The 23,537-nt window shown below is 57.8% G+C and overlaps 3 protein-coding genes across 4 annotated transcripts in view; all 3 read right to left on the reverse strand.

Annotated features, from left to right (window-relative positions):
- The window catches only part of TBC1D10B (TBC1 domain family member 10B), a 39,625-nt gene extending 33,463 nt beyond the window's left edge, over positions 1–6,162 (reverse strand). The window contains exon 1 of the mRNA XM_043517105.1: positions 6,055–6,162. Within this exon, the coding sequence (XP_043373040.1) occupies positions 6,055–6,071 (17 nt within the window). The 5' untranslated portion in view covers positions 6,072–6,162. The remainder of the gene's footprint in view (positions 1–6,054) is intronic.
- SEPTIN1 (septin 1) lies at positions 93–12,727 on the reverse strand. Of its 2 annotated transcripts, none has more exons than XM_043517106.1 (11): positions 12,617–12,727; positions 4,945–5,035; positions 4,659–4,745; positions 3,983–4,106; positions 3,130–3,264; positions 2,694–2,811; positions 1,957–2,058; positions 1,757–1,856; positions 844–1,009; positions 560–650; positions 93–410 (listed from the first exon to the last, which is right to left on the reverse strand). In XM_043517106.1, exons 2-11 carry the CDS (start codon positions 4,952–4,954, stop codon positions 330–332), a joined length of 1,014 nt encoding a protein of 337 aa, XP_043373041.1. In that variant the 5' UTR covers positions 4,955–5,035; positions 12,617–12,727; the 3' UTR covers positions 93–329. The 2 variants fall into 2 exon arrangements, with proteins under 2 accessions (XP_043373041.1, XP_038260670.1); XM_038404742.2 differs by lacking the exon at positions 12,617–12,727 and adding an exon at positions 5,664–5,841.
- LOC119856814 (zinc finger protein 724-like) lies at positions 5,965–23,537 on the reverse strand. The gene is made up of 5 exons (XM_038404839.2): positions 23,474–23,537; positions 22,919–23,013; positions 21,919–22,754; positions 16,721–16,733; positions 5,965–7,487 (listed from the first exon to the last, which is right to left on the reverse strand). The coding sequence occupies exons 1-5, from the start codon at positions 23,535–23,537 to the stop codon at positions 6,903–6,905; spliced, it is 1,593 nt and encodes a 530-aa protein (XP_038260767.2). The 3' UTR covers positions 5,965–6,902.

A 23,537-nucleotide genomic window follows, 5' to 3' on the forward strand; every position in this document is an offset into this window, starting at 1 on the left:
TTGCAGGGCTCCCCTCTGCCCCCACCTGTGCCCCTGTTGGCCAGAAAGAAGGGGGGGATCATCCCCCCCAAAAGAGACACAGGGAGCAGTGGTGCAAACACAGAGGTGAGTTTATTAAAGGAGGCGGTGGGGCAAAGCCGGGAAGGGGGAGAATATGGGGTGACTGTGGAACAGGGAATTTAGGGTTCTTGGGGGGGCCTCTGGTGAGCAGGGATTTGTGGGGGCTGCTTAGGCTGCCCCAGAGAATCACCCGTCTCTTCTGCTGCTGCTAAATCCAAAAGATGCTGGCTCCATAGGGGGTACTGCCCCCGAGGGGGACCCCAAAATCCTCACAGGGTGTCCGACTGCTCCCCCTGGCTCTGCTTGATCTGGGCATGCATCTTCTGCAGCATTTCCTGCATCCGGCGCAGCTGGGGGGGAGCGAGACAAGGGGGGGGAGGTGAGACACAGCCGCTGGTGGGTGGGGCCTGGGAACAGGGGGGACCCCTTGCCCGGCGCTGGGGGATGGGTATAACGGGGCAGAGCGCCCCCATCAACACCCCCCTCATGGTCCACTCACCTCTTCATCCTTCTCCCGGATCAGTTTCTCCGTGTCCGTCTCCGCCAGGGGCAGCAGCGGGAGCTCAGTGGCGCTTTGCCGGGACAGTTTCCTGGGGGCGTGGGGGGGGGGGAGATAGGTCAGGGGGAGGCGGGGCCGGGTGTCCCCATCATGCCCAGATTCATGTCAACCCCAGCTGCCCCCTATCCTCACTGCCCCCCCATCCCTGCTCCCAGCTGCCCCCACCCCTTATCCCCCAGCTCTGCCCGCTGCCCCCCATCCTGCCCCCCAGCGCGGGGGCTCACATGCGGCTGGCGCGGTCGCGGGCGCCCACGCGGGTCAGGCTCTGGATGCAGTGGGCCCGGTAGTTCTCGTAGTGGATCTCCTGGGTCACCTCCTTCAGGTCCTGCATGTGGGTCCGCACCAGCATGGTGCGCAGCCTCAGGAAGTCGCAGTGCGCCGGGTTCTCCACTGGGGGGCGACAGTCACGGGGCCTCTGTGTCCCCCCATTGACCCCTCTGCCCCCTGGTGCCTCCCATTGACCCCTCTGCCCCCCAGCCTCCCCCAGTGCCCCCTCTAATCCCAGCCTCCCCTCTGCCACCTGGTACCCCTCATTGACCCCTCTGCCCCCCAGCCTCCCCTCTGCCACCTGGTGCCCCCCATTGACCCCTCTGCCCCCCAGCCTCCCCCAGTGCCCCCTCTAATCCCAGCCTCCCCTCTGCCACCTGGTGCCCCTCATTGACCCCTCTGCTCCCCATCCTCCCCTCTGCCACCTGGTGCCCCCCACTGATCCCTGGCCTCCCCCACTGCCACCTGGTGCCCCCCATTGACCCCAGTGCCCCCTCTGACCCCAGCCTCCCCTCTTCCCCCTGGTGCCCCCCACTAACCCTCAGCTTCCCCAGTGCACCCAGGCATCCCCCAATGGCCCATCTGTCCCCCCTGCCTCCCAGTATCCCCTACCAACCCCTGGCATCCCCCACTGACCCCCTCTACCACCCAGTGCCCCCCACTGGCCTCTCATGCCAGCCAATAACCCCAGCACCCCCTACTTATCCCCCCACCCTCTGGTGCCCCAATTGACCCCCAGCACTCCCTAGCCCCCCGCAACACTCCCTGCACCACAATGCCCCATGGTGCCCCCTCCTGCCCCTCTGCCCCACAGTCACCCCACTGAGCTCCCGAGCCCCATCCTGCTCCCTGCCCCACAGTGCCCCCTACCTTCCACAGCCCCCCAGGGGTACGCGCGCCCCCGGAAGGCCTTTTCCTTGGTCTCCCGGACGATGTCATTGGAGCCGACCACGGCGAATGGGATGCTGCCCTGGAAGGGGAAGGGGGGAGGTTAGGGGGTGTCCAGGGCCCCCCTTTCCTGTAGCCCCCCCAGAACTCCCCCCCCATCCTCCGCGCTGAGCACTTCTCACCTTCAGCTCCGCATCCTGGGCCTTGAAATCTTCGTCCTCGTCAGAGTCGCAGTCGGGGAACTGGTAGATGCTGATGGCATTTTCCTCCAGCTGCTGCCGGATCTGGGGGTGCCGGGGGGGAAGCGTCACCCCAACACCTTCATGCACAACAGAGACCCATCCCCCACCCCATGGGAGAAGCAGGGGGTCTGGGGGGTTCGGCAGGAAGGGGAGGGCACCAGGGGAATCGGGGTACAGGAAGACTTAGTATCTATGAATCTATGTGGTTGGGGATTGGGGGAATTAGGGGTACAGGATGATGTGGGCTGGGATTAGGAAGACATTAGGGTACAAGGAGGGAAATTTGGGGGGCAGAGGGATACGGTGAGGATCAGGGAGGGATGGGGGCTAGAGCAGCAAATTTGGGGCCCAGGGGAATGTGGCTTGGCATTGGGAAGGATTTGGGGTGTAGGGGGAGGGGCTTTCAGTTGAGGATATTTGGGGGTACAGGAAATGTGGGTTGGGATTGGGAGAAATTTGGGGCACCAGGCCAGGCTGTGAGGACTGGGGAGGAATTTGGGGTGCAGGGGAATGTGGCAATTATGGGGAATTTGGTGGGCTAGCATGGAAATATGGGTGAAGGAGGAGGGTTGGGGATATGGGTTGGGATGGGGCACTATTTGGGGTGCAGGGGGATACGGGGGCACATGGGCTGGGGGACCCTGCCCCCCCTCTAGAATCCCCCCCCCGACTCTCACCTTCTCCTTCATGATGCCCACCTCCCGGAGGGTCAGCACATCGGCTCGGCCGATCACTGGCACGATGTTCACCTTGTGCTGCACGGCGTGCAGGAACGCCACATCCAGGGGGCGCAGCCTGGGGGGGCAGGGAGTGAGGCACCCTCAAATAGCCCGTGCCCCCCACAGCCCTCCAATGACCCCCACCGTCCCTCAGCCCACCAATGGCTCCAAGGGCCCCTATACCCCCCAGCACCCCCACATCCCCAAGTGAACCCCCCAAATCCAGTTTCCCCTGGTGCACCCCCAATCCCCAGCACCCCATGTGACCCCTCTCAGTGCCCCAATGCACCCCAAAGCTGCCATGCCTTATCCCAGCCCCCACAACTGCCAGTGCCCCCTCACCCCCTCATGACAACCCCTCCCGCAGGCCCCCAGGTGCAGCACCCCCCTTTACCCATGGCCGAAGGGTGAGAGGAAGTAGAGGCAGCAATGCACCCGCCCGTCCGTGATGTTCTTCCGGTTCAGCCCGCTCTCGTCCCGGAAGAACTGCTCAAACTGCTGGTCAATATAGTCCACTATGGCCCCCCAGCTGGGACCGGCCCAGGGGAGTGGAGAGGAGGGAGGCGTTAGTGAGTCTCCCACAATGCACTGCTCCACCAGCCCCTCCACACCCAAATCTCCCCTATCTCCCCCCAGTCCCTGTTGATACATATAGTCCGGTATGGACCCCCAGCTGGGACCACCTGTTGTGAGGGGTTAGATCCTGTGTCCCACAATGCACTGCTCTGACAGCCTCCCCCCTCCTCAAATACCCCCTCCCTCCCCTAACTTCCCCCAGGATCCCTGCTGGTCCATATAGTCCAGTATCAGCCCACAGCAGGGACCAGCCCTGGGGAGAGGTTAGAGCCTGTGTCCCACAATGCACTGCCCTGACAGACTCTGCCCCCACTCTCCCAAATTCCCCCCCCCCCCGAATCTCTTCCCGCCCCCACCAGGTCCCTACTGGTCAGTATAGTCCAATATGGGCCCCCAGCTAAGACCAGCCCAGGGGAAGGGGCAGGGGAGGTGGGTGAGGGGTTCCCACAATGCACTGCTGTCCCAGCCCCCCCCCCAAGTTCCTCATTCCTGCCAGTCCATATAGTCCTCTATGGGCTCCCAGCTGGGACTGGCCTGGGGGGAGAGGAAGGGAGGGGACTTCGTGAGCATATCCCACAATGCACTGCTCCACCCTCCCCCCATCCCCCACCTGGTCAATATAGTCCACTATGGACTGGCCTGGGCAGGGGTGTCCCCCGGCTCCCCCTCACCAGTCAGCGTTGTCCACGGCGTCCCCAAAGCCCGGGGTGTCCACGACGGTGAGTTTCACCCGGACGCCCCCCTCCTCCAACTCCACAGCTCGCCGCTCGATCGCCAGGGTCTGCGGGACGCGCGCTGGGGGGGGGCAGGGTCAGTGCCGGGGGGGCATGGCCCCTTCACCCCGATACAGCCTCGGGTCCTGCCGACCTCTGCCCCACCCTGATACACCCTCCGGGTCCCACCCCTGCTGTGCCCCAGCCTGATACACCCCTGGGTCCCACCCCACCCCACCCCGGCCACACTTTAGTACACCCCCAGTCCTGCCCTACCCCTGCCATGCCCCCAGACTCACCCCCCAATTCACTCCACCCTACTCCCCACTCCCCATACGCCCACTGGTCCTGCCCCACCCTGGCCACACCCCAGACCCCTGACTCATGCCACTACACCCCCAGATCACCCCACCCAACTCCCCAGCACCCAAACACCCTTGGGTCCCGCCCCACTCCAACTGCACCCCCGACCCCCACCCTGATACAGCCCTGGATCCTGCCTCATGCCAGCCACATCCCAGACCCCTCACTCACCCCCCCAATACACCCTGGGGTTCCGCCCCTCCCCTGTAGCACCCCCACACCCCTCACCCACCCTCATACAGCCCTGGGTCCTGTCCCACCCCCCACTCACCCTGGGCGTCCAGCAGGGTCCGATCCTTGTACAGATCCGTCAGGAACAGGCTGTCGATCAGCGTGGACTTCCCCAGCCCAGACTCCCCTGCAGGGAGGGGCAGGGGTTGAGCCAGGACTCCTGGGTTCTCTCCCCAGCGCTGGGAGGGGAGCGGGGTCTAGTGGGTGACAGCAGGGGGGCTGGGAGCCAGGACTCCTGGGTTCTCTCCCCAACACTGGGACGGGAGTGGGGTCTGGTGGGTTAGAGCAAGGGGGGCTGTAGGGGTGCATGGGGCTTAACGCTTTACCTGCCACCATCAGAGTAAAGTCGAATCCCTTCTTCACAGATTTCCGATGCAGCTGGTTGGGGAGGGTGGCGAACCCGACGTATTCCTTATCCTGAGACAGAGAGAGCCTGGGTCTGGGGCCCTCAGACCAGCAACAGCACCCAGAAGTCCTGGCTCCCAGCCCCCACCCCCTACTCTAACCCAGCTGACCCCATTCCCCTCACATAGCTGGGGAGAGAACCCAGGAGTCCTGGCTCCCAGCCCCCCCAGCTCTGACGCACCAGACTCCACTCCCCTCCCAGAGCCGGGGAGAGAACCCAGGAGTCCGGGCTCCCAGCCCCCCGCTCTGACCCAGGAGACTCCCCTCCCCTCCCTGAGCTGGGGATAGAACCCAGGGGTCCGGGTTTCCCACGCCTCGCCCAGCGGGGGGCACTGGGGGCTGGGGACAGGGCGCTGTGGGGAGCGGGAAGGGCCCTGGCTGTGGGGGAAGCTCCCGACTACTCCAGTCCCAGTCCCTCCCAGCAGGGGGCGCTGTTGGGGCACAGGGCAGGGGCACTGGCTGTGGGGGGAGCTCCCGGCTACCCCAGCCCGGCCTCACCCAGCAGGGGGCGCTGTTGGGGCACAGGGCAGGGGCACTGGCTGTGGGGGGAGCTCCCGGCTACCCCAGCCCGGCCTCGCCCAGCAGGGGGCGCTGTGGGGAGTGGGGCAGGAGGGCCGGGGATAGGCCGTGGGGGGCTCACCATGGCGGCGTCTGCTCTGCTTTGAGCTCTCAGTGCACCTGGCTGCATCTGCTCTGCCCACTTCCTCTCGCACCGAGAAGCGAAAGGAAACAGTGACGCGCCGCCCGTGGCCGCCCTCCCATTGGCCACCCCACCCCTGCGCTCGCCCGGCAGGCAGGGCTGGCCCCTGTGGGGCAGTAGCCGGCGCTATGCTGCAGGGAGCAGGGCCGGGGCGTCCCAGCAGGGGGCGCTCTCCCTCCACACTCCTGGCTGAGCCCTGTGGGGCGCCATGGGGCGGAGAGACAGACAGATACACAGGGTGCCCGTTTCTCTCAGCCTGTATTTATTGGCCTCCTGCCCAGAGCCCGGGCGCGACCCACCCCGAGCTCCCCACTCAGCCGTCTCCTCGTGCCAGCGGGGCACTGACATCACCGGGACCCATGCTCTGAACTGTCCCAGAGGAGCCTGGGCTTTGGGGGAACCGAGTTAGGGAACCCCAGGGCCAGCTGGAGAGAGAAGGATTTGACCAGCAGCCCTGGGTCAGAACCATGGGCCCATCTAGCCCGGTATCCTGCCTCCTCCCTCAGACCATCCCACGGCTCAGACCCATGGGCCCATCCAGTTTTAGGGGACAGGCTAGAGGGGGCAGGGGGAGTGACTGAGGGGTTGGAGGTGATTTGGGGGGGCGTGGCTATGGGGCAGGGAGGGATTTGGATGCAGGGAATGGATGAGGGGACAGGGTGTAGCTGAGGGGGTGAGGAGAGGATCTGGGGGGGCTGGGAGGGGATTTGGGGGTACAGTGGGCAGATGGGGGCTGGGACTCAAGGAGGGGATGGGGAGAATTTGGGAGCTTGCCTCCACCCCTCCCCATGGCAGACACCCCACTTGACATCCTCATCGCCTTCCCACTGCCCCGCCCCGCCCTAAGCAGTGTGTGTAACTCCCCACTGAGCATCTCTGTCTGTGGCCGAGACTCTGCTGAGCCCCAAGCTTCCCCCTCAGCCAGGTGTTTCCTCTGTCCGGCTGGCACCGAGAGCCCCCTAGTCGCCTCGTCCGTTGGGGTGTCTGTGCCGTGGGGAGGGGGATGGGTGTTCCTGTGTCCTGGGCTGCCCCGTGGCAGAGTCTCTCAGGGGTCCGGTGGCCGGAGCTGTCCCCTGTGGTAGCTGTCCCCATAGGCCGTCTTCTCCCGATCTCACCTCCCTCCAGTTCATCCGTTCCCATCTCTCCCCAGATCACCCCCCATCTCGCCCCCCCGCCCTCTCAGGGCTTGCCCCGGCTGTGGACCCGGCGGTGTTTGACCACGTGGGAGCGCTGGCTGAACCCGCGCCCACACTCCCCGCAGGTATAGGGCTTCTCCCCAGTGTGGACGCGCCGGTGCTTGAGCAGGTCGGAGCTCTGCAGGAAACTCTTGCCGCAGTCGGCGCAGCCAAAGGGCCGCTGGCCGGCGTGGACCCGCCGGTGCTGGAGCAGGCTGGAGCTGTGGCCGAAGCGCTTGCCGCAGTCGGCACAGCCGAAGGGCCGCTCGCCGGAGTGGGTGGCCTGGTGCTTGAGCAGGTGGGAGCTGCGGCCGAAGTCCTTGCCGCACTGGGCGCAGCGGAAGGGGCGGGCGCCGGAGCTGGCACGCCGGTGCTGGAGCAGGTTGGAGCTCTGGCTGAAGGCCCGGCCGCAGTCGGGGCAGCGGTAGGGGCGCTCGCCCGTGTGGACGCGCTGGTGCCGTACCAGGTCGGAGCTCTGGCTGAAGGCCCGGCCGCAGTCGGGGCAGCGGTAGGGGCGCTCGCCCGTGTGCGTGGTCTGGTGCTGGAGGAGGTGCGAGCTCTGCCGGAAGGATTTCCCGCACTCCGGGCACTGGTAGGAGCGGCCAGCCGGCTTGCGGCGAGGGGCTGGGAACGTGGCTGTCCCGGAAGCTGCTGGGGAAGAGAGAAAGGATTTCGGCAGGGGGTGAATGGGATTGGAAGAGAAGATTATGTACCTGTAACTGGAGGTTCTCTGAGACGGGTGGTCCCGATCTGTATTCATGTGCCCAGAGCTGAAGAATTCAAAAGCAGTGTCTGTTGCGACTGCGTCTCTAGTTCCTTCTCCACCACGAATCTAACAGCTCCATGGCAGAGGGGAAGGAGGGCAGAGTTGGAATCCAAATAGGGGACAACACATCTCCAAGAACCTCCAGTTACAGGGAAGTAACCTCTTCTCCTTCTCTGAGTGATGGTCTCTATTGCGTTCCACTCAGGGCGATGACCAAGCAGTGCCGAATTTGGAGGAGGGTGTGAGGAAGAGGATGGAGGCCCACCGCGCTGAACAAGGCTCTGTTGCAGAGCCTCGTACCAAGACACAACGCACAGTGAAGGCATGTATCCGAACTCTGCATGGCCCCCCGTCTGTGACACTCTGTACCCCAAAGCAACACCCTGGCACCCCGCTATTGACCAGGGCGATAGGATTATGATATGGTTTGTAGAGTGCATGCCTTGTGAAATATCACTTTAAAAGTCTTGATCTGTTGAACATTAATACCCTGTTGGATTGTGTGTGCTGTCACTGGATGGGAAGTTATGAAGTTTTTCTATGTGTGTGTGTGTGTGTGTGTGACTGAAATATATTGTGAGGTTGGGAACACCCACAACCAGCCTTTCAGGTACAACAATGGAGCAGCCAGACACGCTGATGGCCCATTAAAGGAATCCACACTCCCAAGGACTATCCCAGGATCTGTATACGATAGAGACTTCTCAGAGAGAGCACGCAGACAATGGAGGCTGCTTGACTCAGGTCATAACAAAGGGTCTTTCCAGCAAGCTGGAAGAAGCTATAAAAAAGGGGAAGTGACATCATCACTTGGTCTCACTCCCCCCACAACTCAAACACCTGGAAACATGTCTGGAGAACAAAGACTGAACTGGGGAGGTGGGCCCAGGCTGGACAGGAGAATCCCAGCCTGTGTAGTAAGGAACTAGACCATCAGGGTGAGACACGGCTTGATTCAAATTCTGTTTAGTTTATAGAGCTCAGATTGCAATTTTACTTTTATTTCTTAGGAACCAACTTTGATCTTTATGCTTATTACTTATAATCATTTAAAGCCTGTCTTTCTGTAGTTAATAAACCGGTTTTATATTTTACTTAAAACAGTGGGCTTTGGTTGAAGTGCTTGGGAAATCTGCTCAGGAACAAGAACTGGTGCACATCCTCTCTGCATTAAGGGAGGGGAAGACTAAAGTTATAAACATACACTGGTCAGGCTTCTCACCAGGGCAGGACCATACAGCCCTGAGGTCCTAGGCTGGGGAACTGTGGGGAATTGGCCGGAGCCTCTTTACTGTTAGTTCATGAGTAGCTGGGAGATCATTTATGTAACTCAGCTGGGTGTGTCCCTGCTTGTGGATGGCTGGGTGAGTGCAGGACCTGGAAGGGTTTGCAGCTTGTCACAGCCTGCCAACGTGAGAGGGAGCCCAGGTTGGTGGGACAGAGGGCTCAGCAGTACCCTTGGTTCCAAACTGCACCCCAGGGAATCAGTCACACCGACATACATCCGAAAGCATCATGTCTCACAGGGCGGCTGTAGTTGGCACTCGCACTCTTGAGGAAAGGGGCCCTCACCCCACAGGGTAGAGACCATCCTGACAACCGATAGAGCCGAACACTCCCTCAAATCCACTTAGAAACCCTCCATGTGGAGACTGGTTAGCGCTAGAACCGAAAGGATCACAGGGCGAGCAGTCTAGGGGACGTCCGGAAAGGTCCTGTTTTGTGCAGGTGGAAGGCCAAGGCCCGGCGGACATCAAGGGAGGGAAGGCGCCGCTCCTCCACCGAGGCGGAAAGAAGCGGATGGGTTGGTTGAGCTGAAACCGGGGGACGACCTTTGGGAGAAACTTGGGGTGCAGGCACCAGGAGACTTTGGGATCCCAACCTCCCGGTCCGTTCACTGACCCGTCTTGTGGAAGGAATAGCTATGAGGAAGGGCGATTTCATTCCCGTTGCGCGAACGAGCTTGAGGTCCTGTGGGGGCGCGATGGGCGGGAAGGTTTGGAGCAGACCTGGCCATCAATGGCTGCAGACGGACGGACGGACGGCGTGTCTGAGCATGTGGGGGGAGGGGTGGAAGGCGCTGAGAGCCACTAGGTGGACCGGGATGGGACGGAGAGCAAGTCCCGACATTGTCAAGCACAAGAGCCCAAGAGAAGGGGCATGTTCACATCCTCGGGGGGAGGGTGTCGGGCCCAGGGGGTGAAATGCATCCACTTGGCCGGACCGGAGCCTGGTGGACGCCTGCCTGCTGCTCGGAGATACGTCTTGTGCTGCCGATGAACATTCCCGCGCAACACAGCCTCGCCCGAAGCTCTGGGGGGTTGATGTGCAGCCCGGCTCCCTGAGAGGTCCAGGTCCCCTGTGTCCTCTGAGAGCACCCCAGCCAGCGAGCAATGTGCCCGTGATGATCGTGTCCGGAGAGGATGGGAGGAAAGGCATGACCAGCCTGGGGACCGTCCACCACTGGAGCGAGGAGAGCACCTCTGGGTGGGTGGGTAGTTAACAGAAAGCCCACGGTCGCATGGATGAATGGGGTCTCCAGAGCCACAACTGCAGACAGTGAAGGCGGAGGCGAGCGGAGGTGACGACTGACGTGTGTGGCCAAGGAGCAATAGGCCAGGCTCTGACCGGAACAGAAGGACCATTGATTACCTCAGGTGACAAGTTCCCGCAGGGTCTGGAATCTGTCCCTTGGCTGGTCGGCCCGTGCCAAGACCGCGTCGACGGAGGCCCCTGTGACATCCAGGGACCACGTGGGAACCAAAGTCTATTTTTCGACATTGACGCTCGCCTCCATGGGAGGAATGGCGGCGGTGGCGCCGGATTGCACTGCAAGCAGCCAGTCGTCGAGGGAGGGGAATTTAAAGACCCCGTGACACCGGCGGTGGGCGGCTACAACAGAGGAAACTTTGGGGAAGACCCGTGGAGCAGGGGTGAGACCAAAGAGTAGGACCGTGTATTGGAACTGCCAAGGGCCCACCGCGAATCTCAAGAACTTTCTGTAGGTTGGGAGGACATCTACGTGAAAACAGGAACCTCACACATTGAGAACTGTGAACCATCCAGAGACACGATGATGGTTGCCACAGTGACCATCCGAAACTTGGGCTTGTGGATGAAGCAATTAAGGAGACAGAGATCCAGGATTGGTCTCCACCTTCTTCTGGGGTACCAGGAAATATGTGGAACAGAACCCCGGGCCCTGAGAGTCCAGAGGAACCTGCTTTATCGCCTCCCTTTTGCAGTAGGGAGCTGACCCTCTACAGCGAGGATACTGTCATGAGTGTGGTCCCTGAGGAGGGATCAGGGCGGGGGGAACGTGGATGAGGTAGCGCTGTGAACTCCACTGTATAGCCATATCAAACGACAGCCGGGACCCGCTTGTCCGTTGTTACTGCACTCCGAGCTGGTACAAAGAGCGCTAGGCAACTCCACCCCCAAAGGGGGTGGCCCGGGTGTTTGCCCTGTTCTTCCTCCAGTGGAATATGGAAGTCCCCCGGCACCCTGCGTAGGAGGTCCTGGAACCAGCGAAAGCCACCTGGAGCTAAGGACACAGGTGTATCTGGAAGGGTCCCTGTGCCGGCGGAACCGAACTGAGCGGCTCACCCTCCAAAACCGGTTCTGAGCGTTTACTCGAGGCTGCCCAAAGCCATCTGAATCTTCCAAGGCTGAAAAGGTGAAGATCCCAGTTCCAATGGCGGAACCAGCGGAGCCGTATATGCCATAGGGGAATGGGGAGTGAGCGCACGACTGGACTGAGGCAAGTCCTGGGATGGAGCCAGTAAGATGGCAGAGGGAGACGTTGAGAACTCGGCTCCCCAAGGGCGAAGAGTTCACATGGCTCCGGCGCTGTCTCTAACCACCCTGGTGTGAGCAGCTCGGGGCTTGGTGCCAGCGGATCCCCCCAGCCTACACGATTTCTTGTCCTCCTTGTGAGCCTGGGAACACGCCGTTTCTCCGTGGCGGGAACTCATGGAAGGTGCATCGTCTTATGCCTGCAGGAAGACTTACTGCCATGCTTATGTGCCTGCTTCCTTGCCTTGTGGCTAGGCCCCGCATGGGGTACATAGTAATGGTACCGCTTGAACCGGACCCTATCTCCACAGTCGGAGGCAAGCTCCTGGGTTTCTCAGGGGCTGCCCGGCCTGGGTCCGATGGCGGCCTCATGGCAACCTCCAGGAGATGCTTGCTGAGGCTGAGGGAGCTCGACCTTCCCGGGTATGGCTGGGAGGAGAGGCAGCCATTGCACCTGGATGCAATATGGGCTTCCCCCAAGCAGGAGAGGCAGCGTTGATGCGAGAACAAACCCGGGCTGCCGGCGCAGACCTTGAACCCCGGCATCTTTGGCATAATTCTGTACGCAGGCGCGGGTGCTGGGTGGGGGGGGCTGGTAAACAGGGTCCCCAAAGTCTCTCATCTCCTAAGAACTACTGCTCAACCCTCAACGAGACGGAGAGCAGCAGAAACTAGGATAAAACAAACTCTGGACAACTCTTTCACAGCTGTTCTTTACAGGGAGTCAGAGACGCGAGGACAGTAGCAGCTCCGGCTCAGACCACGCGGTGGTGGAGAAAGAACGGGAGGCGCGGTCGGTCTGCCCCACCTTTTATGGCCTCGGACAACACCATGAGGCGAAGGAAGGGTGCGTGTGCGGACCAGCGGACACCGGGCCAGACACATGGCACATGCGTCAACCCTTGATGGATAACAATAGGGACCATCGCTCGAAGAAGAACTGAAAGTGAAGGTAGAACCCAGGAGTCCTGGCTCCCAGCCTGCCCTCCTCTAACACACCAGACCCCACTCCCCTCCCAGAGCTGGGGATAGAACCCAGGAGTCCTGGCTCCCAGCCCCCCCTGCTCTAACACACCAGACCCCACTCCCCTCCCAGAGCTCCAGCTCCAGACACAGTTTGGAAGGGCCCCAGTTCTGACCTTCCCCTCATTCCTCACCTGTGTGGGTTTCACCGGGGGTTCCCCCAGCCTCGGGGGAGGGGAGATCAGGGCCCCACGGCTCCTCCCCTTGCTCCATCCACCTCACGTCAGTCTTGGGGAGGGGGAAGCCTGGGGAGAAAGATGGGGAGACGGTGGAGTCAGTGGGGCCAGAACCTAGCTGAGGTCAATGGAGTGTCACTCTATTGGAGTCAATGGGGCCAGACCCCAGCTGGGATCAATGGGCCCTTGTTCCTTTGGAGTCAGTGGGGCAGAAGAGGATGGTGGGATACCACTGGAAGGCCCTAGCCAGGGATATGATGGATTCTCCAGCTGTCAGAGGCCTGTCACGGGGGTGGGGGTGTCTGTCTGAAAACTCTGCTCTAGCTCAGCCATCAGATATGGGCTGGATGGAGAAATCACCCTGTGGAGACGTCTGGCCTGGGTTAGGCAGGAGGCCAAACCAGATGGTCCCCATGGTCCCTAGCAGGCTGGTAGTGTCTGAGTGTGGGGCCATCACAGGGTGAAAGACCTTCTCGGTTCTCCAAGACCCAACCGAGCCCGTCCCAGCTTGGCGGGTGGCCAGGTCCTTAGGCAAGGCCAGACCAGTTTTGCAATTCTGCAGCATGGCGTCCCTGTAGATCTCCTTGCGTCCCTCGTCCACCGGCAGCACGCGCCTCCCCTTCGCCTGGAACGACAAGCGGCCGGCGTGATGGGGGCCCCCGATCTCGAACAAAGGGGGGGTCTGTGCAGCGCCCAGTGCCATGGGCCCAATCTTGGGCAGGAACCGGAGACACTTAATTAAGTAATTACTCTCATATGGTCTAATGTGGTAGCTAGAGGGAGCTGAGATCAGAATCCAGCCCTGCCCCTCCAGCCCTACCCCCATTGCACTCAGGGGTGACTCCAGAGTGATCCCAGGGGAGCTGAGAGCAGAACCTGGCCCTAGCCCTGCCCCTGTTGCTGTCAGGGGTGACTCTGGATTGACCTCAGGAGTGACTCTGGATTGACCCCTGGGAGCTGAGATCACAGCCCAGCCCTGCCCCCATTGCAATCAGGAGTGACTCCAGACTGACCCCAGGGGAGCGGAGATCAGAACCCCACCATGCCCCCGTTGTTGTCAGGAGTGAATCCGGATTGATGGGGGGGCGGGACCGACATCACATGCCCCCCCAATCCCACACCGGGGCTCTGCCCGGCCCCCCCGCACCCGCAGCTCCCAGCCCGGACTCACCGCTGCGCGGGGCGGGGGCGGCGCTGGCCCTTTAAGAGCGCCCCGCAAAGCAGCACGGGGGGGGTGTTGAGACTCCCCCCCTCCGCTGCCGGGCTCGCCCCCGCTGCGGGAGGGGAAGGGCCCTTCTTTGTGACGTCACAGACCCCCTCCCAAAAGGGAGGACGCCGCTGAGCTCTATGGTTTTAACCCCTTTGTGTCCGGCAGGAAATCGCCCAGGGAGCCCGGACTCCTGGGTTCCGTTCCCGGCTCGGGGAGGGGGGCAGTGGGGGCTAGGGGTTAGAGCGGGGGGGGGGTGGGAGCCCGGACTCCTGGGTTCTAGCCCCGGCTCTGGGAGGGGAGTGGGGGCTAGTGGGTTAGAGCAGAGGGCTGGGAGCCAGGACTCCTGGGTTCTATGCCAAGCGGGGGGAGGGGGGGCTGTAGGGGTGCATGGGGTTTAACCCTTTACCTGCCACCATGAAAGTAAAGTCAAATCCCTTCTTCACACATTTCCAATGCAGCTGGTTGGGGAGCATGGTGAACCCGACCTATTCCTTATCCTGAGACTGGGGCCCACTGACCAGCAACAGAACCCAGGAGTCCTGGCTCCCAGCACCTCCGCCATCAGCGGGCACTGGCTGTGGGGGGAAGCTCCCGGCTGTCCCAGCCTTTTCCAGGAGGGCGTGCTCTCCCCTGGCAGTCAGGGCTGGGCCCTAGCGGTGACGGAAAGCAGAGCGGCCAGGGGTTGGCTGTCCCTGAGCCCCAAAGAGTGAAACTTTCCAGTGGTCATTGCTTAAGACATGGACTTTGGGTCTCGGCGACCCCCAACAGTCCAGGTTTTCACCCCAGACAGTTTAACCAGATTTCCACATGCACCGATGCTTAATAATGTGAGACAAATAGCGAGTGGGTTTTTCTGGGTGGCAAGTTTGTGTCTGTGCTCCTTTGTCTATGTAACATACTCTATTTTAAAGGCATCAGCTTCATTAATTAATCCATATTTATCCCTCATCAGGACACACTGAAAACTGGGCCAAAAGCTGAAAACATTTTGGCCCCAATAAAAAATGAATTCATAAAAAACAATCCAAACTTTCTGAAAGAACATCACAAAGAGCATCTGACAAAGTACTAGGAATACATTACTGTACTACCAGAAAAGGTCGGCAAACACGACCTACTTTATCAGTGAGGGATTCACCACGGGGTACACAAGGGCCCAGTGGCTGTGAGGATACTGTTCTGCTACTTGTGCGGTGTATTTCACTTTCCAGAGGACGACTTATGTCTTTTGTTCCTTAGTGGCCACAGGACAGCTGCCGGCCGCAGCATACAATGAAAGAAAGAAGTCTTCCCTGCTACCGGGACAATGCAGGGCCGTGAATTTGTCCAGGGTGGTTTACATTTTGAACTGTCTTGTGCAGAACCCACAAACTTTCGATCAAGTCCTGCTCTGTTTGGGGGTGAACTCATATTTTTTGGACTGTCAAGTATTTGCACAAACACAGACCGTCCCCTGGACTGGATGTCTGCATAAGATCTGCAACTGGTCTTCGAACCCAAGCAGCGAGCACCTTTCCACACTGCTCGCTGGCATTGCAACTACAACCTGGACCCCTCCATCATCTCAATGCTTCACGCATGTCACAAAATACTTCCCAACTTCCCCAACAGCCAACATAGGCCCATCTTCACCCATCTCGGCATCAAAATCCCTGTGATTCTGTCCAAACAAATCCCACAGTGGAATCTGGCCAAAGCCAACTGGGACAGCTGTAGGGAATGTGTTGAAAACGTGGTGACACCGGCATGTTATCACTGGTTTGTTGGCTGGCTTACCACTGCCAAGAAGAGCATCTCCATGGCCTTCCAGGAAGAAAACACTCCCTGCTGGACAAAAGAGACCCAGGATCTGCTCCAGCAGTACAACCGGTTGAGCAGCCACAGGGTTACAAAAGCCCTGCTAGTCTCTAGACTCAGCCAGTTCAAGGACTGGACTTCACACACTCAAGTCGCCATGCCTGGGTCCTACTATGACATCTCATCATCACTAATTGGACGGAATATCAGACCTCAAAAGTCTGGCCCAACGCCATAGCCTCCAAATTGGTGGAGAGCACCAAAAGACCAAACACTATCATCAGCTACACCAGCCAATGACTTCAGTCCCTCCACATGACCCCACCGCCATCAGCACAGATGAAGTAAAGAGGTTTAGTCACAATGAAGAAAGGGAAGCCAGCTGATGGAGATGGTATCCCCCTGGAATTTCTTCATCAAGTAGGTCCCAAAGGACTCCCATGGCTGGTGAAACATTACACCAAAACCATCCCAAAAGCCCAGAAGGAGGCAATTGTCAGTGCCATATTCCAACTGGGGAAGCCAACTGACGACTCAGGAAGTTAGAGGCCGATATCACTCCTGTGCACGACCTACAAATGCCTGGAACATATCATCCTCCAGAGAATCAGCCCTCCCATTGACTCAGTGATCCTTGAAGAACAAGCGGGGTTCCGGCCTAAATGCAACCAAGTTTTGTCCCTTGCGATGCACATGGCGGCTGGATTCCAGAAGAAATTTAAGACGGGTGCAGCCTTTGTATTCCTGTCATCAGCCTATGACATGGTCTGGATTAAAGGCCAGATGCTGACGCTCGCAAGGATCGTCTGCTACCACAAAACACTACGCCTGCTATGGACGGTGCTGAGCAATAGGTGGCTACATGTCCATTTGGGCGACAGAGTCATCTCGCCCTGGCTCCTCAACAACGGACTGTCACAAGGCTCAGTATTTGCGCCAACGTTCTTCAGTGTCTACATGAGCGACATGCCGCCAACGAAGTCGCGCAAATCTGCCGATGCAGATGACCTCGCCCTGGCAATGCAAGCAGCCACCTTCCATGATGTTGAGTCCACCTTGAACGGGGACCTAAACACCAGGGAGGAATATCTCCGGAAACGGAGGCTCAAGCCAACCTTGCCACAAACCAACAGTCACTGTATCCCATCTCGATAACATGAACGCTAAGCGCACCCTGAAAGTGTCCTTCTGCGGCAACGCTGTGCGACGTGACCTATCCCGGAGTGAAGCTGGATTGCATGCTTCCACAACCGTCTGAAGAAGGTGGCTGCCAAGACAAAGCCAAGGTCAACCTGGTCCAGAAATGCAGCACAAGCTGGGTAGCATCACATCAGTGCTACGGACATCAGTGATGGCCCTTGTGTCCTCTGTAGCTAAGTACTCTGCGCACCACGGGGCATGGACCAGAAGTAGTCACGTCGACTTGTTGGTGCCAACTGGGACCGACCCTGCAATGAAGTGATCCCTGGAGCCCTCAAGTCAACCCCAACCCCCGGTCTGCCCGTGCTGTCGCATGCTGTTCCCCCCACCCATATGACTGTGACACTCTGTACCTCAAACTACTACCCTGGAACCCCCGTATTCACCACTGTGATGTGATCCTGTGTTTTGTACAATACATGCTTGTGAGGTATCATTTGAGAAGTGATGGTCTGTTGAACACGACTATCCTGTTGGATTGTGCGTGTTACCATTGTATGTGAAGTTATGAAGTTTTGTTCTGTGTTTGTTACAGAAATATGTGGCGGGGATGAGAGATGCCCACCGCGGGCCTTTCGGTAGGGACGAAGGAGCAGCTACACTGGCCAGACAACCGTTGACGGCCCATCAAGGAGAAGGCACTCCCCAAGCGGCCCGCCCAGAGACTCCTCAGCGAGGGCATGTACCCAGTGGGGCTGCCTGACCGTCACTTCACAGCAAGGATCTTTCTAGCACCTGGAGAGAAAGTATAAATGAGGGTCGATGACGTCACCACTTGCTTCTGACCTCCCCCATTTCATCACCTGGAAGATCAACTGGAAGACAAAGACTGCGAGCTGGGGAGATTGGCCCCAGGCTGGGAAGGGAATCCAGGCCGTGTACTGAGAACTGTGAGCTGCCTGGAACATCCAGTGGGGTGAGAAAGTTGTTTGATTCAAATCTTGCTTAGTCTGTTAAAATTAAAAATAGGCACAGAGGTCAGAAATTGAATTTAGACTGTGATTTTAACACTTATAATCACTTAAATCTGTCTTTGTGATGTGAATAAATCTGGTTTATGTTTATCTAAAACAGGGCGCTTTGGGTTGACATGTTAGAGACTCCCAACTCAGGTTAACAAGGATTGTTGCAGGACCACTACCCTTTGTCAGAGTGGCGAACTTCATGAGCATAATTCATGAGCTTGCACTGTCCAAGGAGTCTTGAGCAGTGCAAGATGGTATATGTCTGGGGTGTAAGGCTGGGAGCTGGAGGGATTTGGCTGGTGCCTCTCTTTGTGTGATTCGTGAATGGCTCAGGGAAAATTCATGCAACTCAGCTAGGTGTGGGGCGCCAACCTGGTGACAGCTGAGTGATCGCAGCGCCTGGAGGACTTTGCTGGCATGTACTGGCATTGCACGGTGTGAGACAGCCCAGGCTGGAGAGTTAAGGGGACACGGTGCACCCACAGTTCCAGGTTGTACCCCAGGGGTCCTGTCATACACTGGAACCCCTCAAAGTCGACCCCAACACCCTGGCTGCCCGTGCGGTCGTACATTGCTCCCTTCACCTATTTGCTCCATTCTCCAGGAAGTCCAGCAAATCAAGGGAAACGAACATTTCCCCATTCACCAGGACCTTAACAACTCCTCTCAGCACCGCTGAAGTCACGCAAACCCTTTCGGACCCATGCGCTTAACCTTCTACAATGTGATTTCAACCCTGATGATAGGGCCAATGTTCTCCAGATATTGCCACAGTTCTTCCAAAATTACTTTTTGATTTCCAGAATCACCCATTCCTTCCGATTTTCCACCTTGGCTTTGGCCATTCGAGCTATTCCCTACCAATGCCTAGCCTGGTTACGCCGGAGAAGAGAGTTAAAGAATTCGGGCCCACGACGTGCTCCCAGTAGGCGGAGGGAAGTTATTGTACACAATTCACACCAAAGTTCTTGACCATGTTAAAAAGGGCCCCGCACAAGTAGGACCACCCTGAAGGTCATCAGGTTCCAGCACCCAAAAAGAAATGAAGGGCAGAGAGTGGAGACGTGACAGCCGCAAAGCCACAGCTCCCAATTACTGCCACGGTACACAAGGGAAAATCAGAAATCCAGGGGAACGACGTACGAGACTAGATGGAGGCCGGTGGCAGTGTGGCAAACCAGATAATCCCAAAATGCGGGAATTCCTAAATAAGACACGTCCAATATTCCCTGCGGCTTTGAACTAAACAGCAACAACGGAGCACTGAATGGAAGGAGTAGGCACATAGCTGTAATTGTGGATGACTTCGCAGACAGCCTACTCGGGCATGTTGCAAATATTCTAATACAGCAGATGCAGGTTGTCAGAAGATTGCCCAGTTGCTGCCAAGGTCATAGAAACAGTGTACTTCGAACATGTTCATTACTACACAGTTGTGCAAGCTCTTATAAAGACGCTTGTACTAACCAAAAGTGATTTTTTAAAGGCAGTGGCTTATGTGAGGGTAATGCAACTGACATGCGGAATGTCATTTCAAATACAGTTTAAGTGACATTTTAAGCAACTGCATTGATGTGACCTGTGGGGACGCATTACAGCTTTATTAGATGAGCGCTGGCGCTGTCTCCATACAGAAGTGGACCGTCTGTGTGCTGTAACGAAAATGGCTACCCCTCACTCAATGCGCTCATTTTGGAGACTACCTTATCGACCAGAGAGTTGAAAGCCCGAGATTACCTCCGGAAACTGGGTTGTAACAAGATGACAACTTGGTTTAAAGCCGTAGACAATCATGTGGAGCACTACAAGGGGGTCGTTGCTCAGGAAATCAATGTACACGACTACCATTTTAGAGGAGCTAAGTGTTTTATTGCTGAGTGACTCGCTTGCGGCAGATTGAATTTTTATCCAAGCAGAAGCAATCCCTATGTTCAGACACTCCTTGGGTTTGATCGGTCAATGTTCCCAACAGAAGTGTACAACTGTGCATTGATCTGCTGGCAATACTTCAGTACAAAGGACAGAATGCCCTACACCATCTCAAGTGTCAAGTTTTCCAAAGTTGTGGAGAGAAAGTGTAGGAGGTACTTAATACAAACAGCTACCATAGAGATTCTTTTGTGATGTGAGAATTCCAAGCAAGGTTGTGTACTCACCACAACATCAGTGACTATGAACAGAATACAGTAACTACTCGCTTAACATTGTAGTTATGTTCCTGAAAAATGCGACTTTTAAGTGTTAAGCGAATCCAATTTCCCCATAAGAATTAATGTAAATGGGGGTTAGGTTCCAGGGACATTTTTTTTTTTGCCAGACAAAAGACTATATTTTTTATTTATAGATGTATATAAAGTTTTAAACAAACAATTGAATACTGGTACACAGCAATGATAATTGTGAAGCTTGGTTGAGGTGGTGAAGTCAGAGGGTGGGATATTTCCCAGGGGAAGCCTTACTGCTAAATGATGAACTAGCACTCGGCTGAGCCCTGGAAGGTTAACACATTGTTGTTAATGTAGCCTCACACTCTACAAGGCAGCACAACGGAGGGAGGGGAGACAGCTTGACAGACAGAGACAGAGACACGCACCCTGAGAACTGCATTGTCCCTTTAAGTACGCTGACCCCACTCTCAGTACATTGCCTTTTTAAGTAGATCAGCAAGTTGAGACAGCAGCTGCTGCCAGCAAGCTCCCTCTGTCCTGAGCCCTGTCGTGTCCCCCCCGCCCCACCTCTGTGAAGATGGGGTAAAGGAGCAGGGGAGTGGGAGGGGGACACCCTGACATTAGCGCCCCTCTTCTCCCCCCCTGCACAACAAGCAGGAGGCTCAGGGAGCAGCTCCAAGGCAGAGGGCGGGAGCAGCACGTGGTAGTGGGGGGAGGGACAGCTGAACTGCCCAGCGATTGGTAGCCTGCTGGATGGCTGCTGCACAGGGAACTTAGGGGAGTGGGGAGCTGATGGGGGGGCTGCCGGCCCACCCTGATTCCAAGCCCCCACCAGCTCGCTGTAATAGGCTGATCTTCCTGCAAGCAGTGGACAAAGCAGGCGGCTGCCAAACCATGTTCTAAGGGATCAGTGCACAACTTTAAACGAGCATGTTCCCGAATTGATCAGCAACGAAACAACGTTCACCGGGACGACATTCAATGAGGAGTTCCTGTATTCCGCTGCTGTGATCTGTACCTGGGGGTGAGTGGGCCGTTTACCTGAACACCGTAGATGAACTTCCTCATGCTAATGACGTTTCTCTCTCCAGTTTTCGGAGGAACGTTTGCCAAGACTTAGGCAAATTGCTCGTGATCTTTTGGCGAGCAGCCAATGCTGAATGCAGTCTGGCCAAACTTGGACCTCGCAATGTTACTGGATGTCATTGGAAACCGTGAGGATGGATGCCCAAATGAGTTGTAATGTGTCCTAAGCAGGTGTCAATGACTATTTATATGCTGATATAGGTGATATACTGATATTTGCAATAACACCTTTGTGTCCTTTAAGCAGAAATGTAATTATTCCAAATTCCCCTGAGCCGTCAGGTCGTTGCATAAAACAAGAATCCAACTTTTATTTTAATTGCACCGTCTTGCGTGGCAAGAATTTTGTATTTATAGCAATGATCACTTCATACATTTCTTATGTTCTAAAACTGACAATTTTGGTTGTGAAAAAATGTCAAAGTGTCTGTCAACATATAATATATGGTTACTGCATTTTCGAGCTGTAAAGGATTACACATTGCTCCTGTTTGCTGATATGTGTATTTTTGTATTAAAATAATGCATAACCGACATTTCCAAACTACAAAGTTCCGCAAAGCTGAACTTAGGCTGTTTTCGGTGCCGGAAGACACGGGCCCTACCGATGAAGGGTGGAAAGCCGAGTGGTGTTCACAAGACATCACAAACACCTCATGAAATAGCCGCTGGCTTGGATCTCCCGCCAAGTTCATGGGCAACCCCAAACAGCAGCCGCACAACCCAGGGCAGATGTAGACACTGGCTGCATAAACGGAAAATTCAAAGCTCTGCAGTGCGTGACTGTGGTCATAGGAAAAAGAAGATCTGACCCCATTTTCCCACCATCAGGGCTTGCCCCGGCTGTGGATCCGGCAGTGTTTGACCACGTGGGAGCGCTGGCTGAACCCACGCCCACACTCCCCGCAGGTGTAGGGCTTCTCCCCGGTGTGGACGTGCCGGTGTTTGAGCAGGTCGGAGCTCTGCAGGAAGCGCTTGCCACAGTCGGTGCAGCCAAAGGGCCGCTCGTTGGCGTGGATGTGCCGGTGCTTGAGCAGTTCGGAGCTCTGGAGGAAACGCTCGCCACAGTCGGCGCAGCTGAAGGGCCGCTGGGCAGTGTGGACGCGCCGATGTTTGTGCAGGCTGGAGCTGTGGCTGAAGCGCTTGTCGCAGTCGGCGCAGCTGAAGGGCCGCTCGCCGGAGTGGGTGGCCTGGTGGTTGAGCAGGTGAGAGCTGCGGCCGAAGTCCTTGCCGCACTGGGCGCAGCGGAAGGGACGGGCGCCGGAGCTGGCACGCTGGTGCTGGAGCAGGTTGGAGCTCTGGCTGAAGGCCCGGCCGCAGTCGGGACAGCGGTAGGGGCGCTCGCCCGTGTGGACGCGCTGGTGCCGTACCAGGTCGGAGCTCTGGCTGAAGGCTCGGCCACAGTCGGGGCAGCGGTAGGGCCCCTCGCCCGTGTGCGTGGTCTGGTGCTGGAGGAGGTGCGAGCTCTGCCGGAAGGATTTCCCGCACTCTGGGCACTGGTAGGAGCGGCCAGCCGGCTTGCAGCGGGGGGTCGGGGGTGTGGCCACCTTGGCAACTGCTAGAGAGAGACAGGAGGAAGATCCGGGGGGAGAACCAAGCAAATTGATCCCCCAGGAGTGGAACTTAAAGTGAGGGTAGAACCCAGGAGTCCTGGCTCCCAGCCCCCTGCTCTAAAACACTGGGGCCCCGATCCTGGCCAGGAGGAGTGGGAAAGGGCCAGGAGCTCTAGTGCTAAAGGTTGTAACAGCGAGTGTCAGGGGACACGGTTTGGAAGGGCCCCAGTTCTGACCTTCCTCTTATGAGTCTCCCTCATTCCTCACCTGTGGGGTCTCACCTGGCGTCCCCACAGCCTGGGAGAGGGGAGATCAGGGCCCCACGGCTCTTCCCCTTGCTCCATCCACCTCACGTCGGCCTTGGGGAGGGGGAAGCCTGGAGAGAAAGATGGGGAGACGGTGGAGTCAACGGGGCCAGATCCCCTGCTGGGGTCAATGGGACATCACTCCGTTGGAGTCAATGGGGTCAGATCCCCTGCTGGGATCAATGGATCGTCGCTCCATTGGAGTCAGTGGGGCAGAGGAGGATGGTGGGATACCATTGGAAGGTCCTAGCCAGGGTTATGATGGATTCTCCATCTGTCAGAGGCCTGTCACGGGGGTGGGGGTGTCTGTCTGAAAACTCTGCTCTAGCTCAGCCATCAGATACGGGCTGGATGGAGGAATCACCCGGTGGGAACTTCTGGCCTAGGTTAGGTGGGAGGCCAAAGCAGATGGTCCCCATGGTCCCTTGCAGGCGGGAAGTGTCTGAACGAGGGACCATCAAAGAGTTAAAGACCTTCTTGATTCTCCAAGAGTCACAGGAGCCCGTCTCAGGTCCCTAGGCAAGGCCAGACCAACTCTGCAATTCTGCGGCATGGCGTCCCTGTAGATCTCCTTGCGCCCCTCGTCCACGTCCAT

The sequence above is a fragment of the Dermochelys coriacea genome, chromosome 6 (assembly GCF_009764565.3).
Source record: "Dermochelys coriacea isolate rDerCor1 chromosome 6, rDerCor1.pri.v4, whole genome shotgun sequence".
In the NCBI taxonomy this organism is placed as follows: domain Eukaryota; kingdom Metazoa; phylum Chordata; order Testudines; family Dermochelyidae; genus Dermochelys; species Dermochelys coriacea.

Coding starts and splice junctions, on each gene's coding strand:
- SEPTIN1 (XM_038404742.2), bottom strand. CDS start 5,711: ATGCAGCCAGGTGCACTGAGAGCTCAAAGCAGAGCAGACGCCGCCATG. Junction 4,746..4,944: donor CTTTACTCTGATGGTGGCAG/GTAAAGCGTTAA, acceptor CCCTCCCTGCAG/GGGAGTCTGGGCTGGGGAAG. Junction 1,857..1,956: donor CCCAGGATGCGGAGCTGAAG/GTGAGAAGTGCT, acceptor TTCCCCTTCCAG/GGCAGCATCCCATTCGCCGT.
- LOC119856814 (XM_038404839.2), bottom strand. CDS start 23,537: ATGGACGTGGACGAGGGGCGCAAGGAGATCTACAGGGACGCCATGCCG. Junction 23,014..23,473: donor GCCGCAGAATTGCAGAGTTG/GTCTGGCCTTGC, acceptor CTTTCTCTCCAG/GCTTCCCCCTCCCCAAGGCC. Junction 22,755..22,918: donor CCAGGCTGTGGGGACGCCAG/GTGAGACCCCAC, acceptor CCAGTGTTTTAG/AGCAGGGGGCTGGGAGCCAG.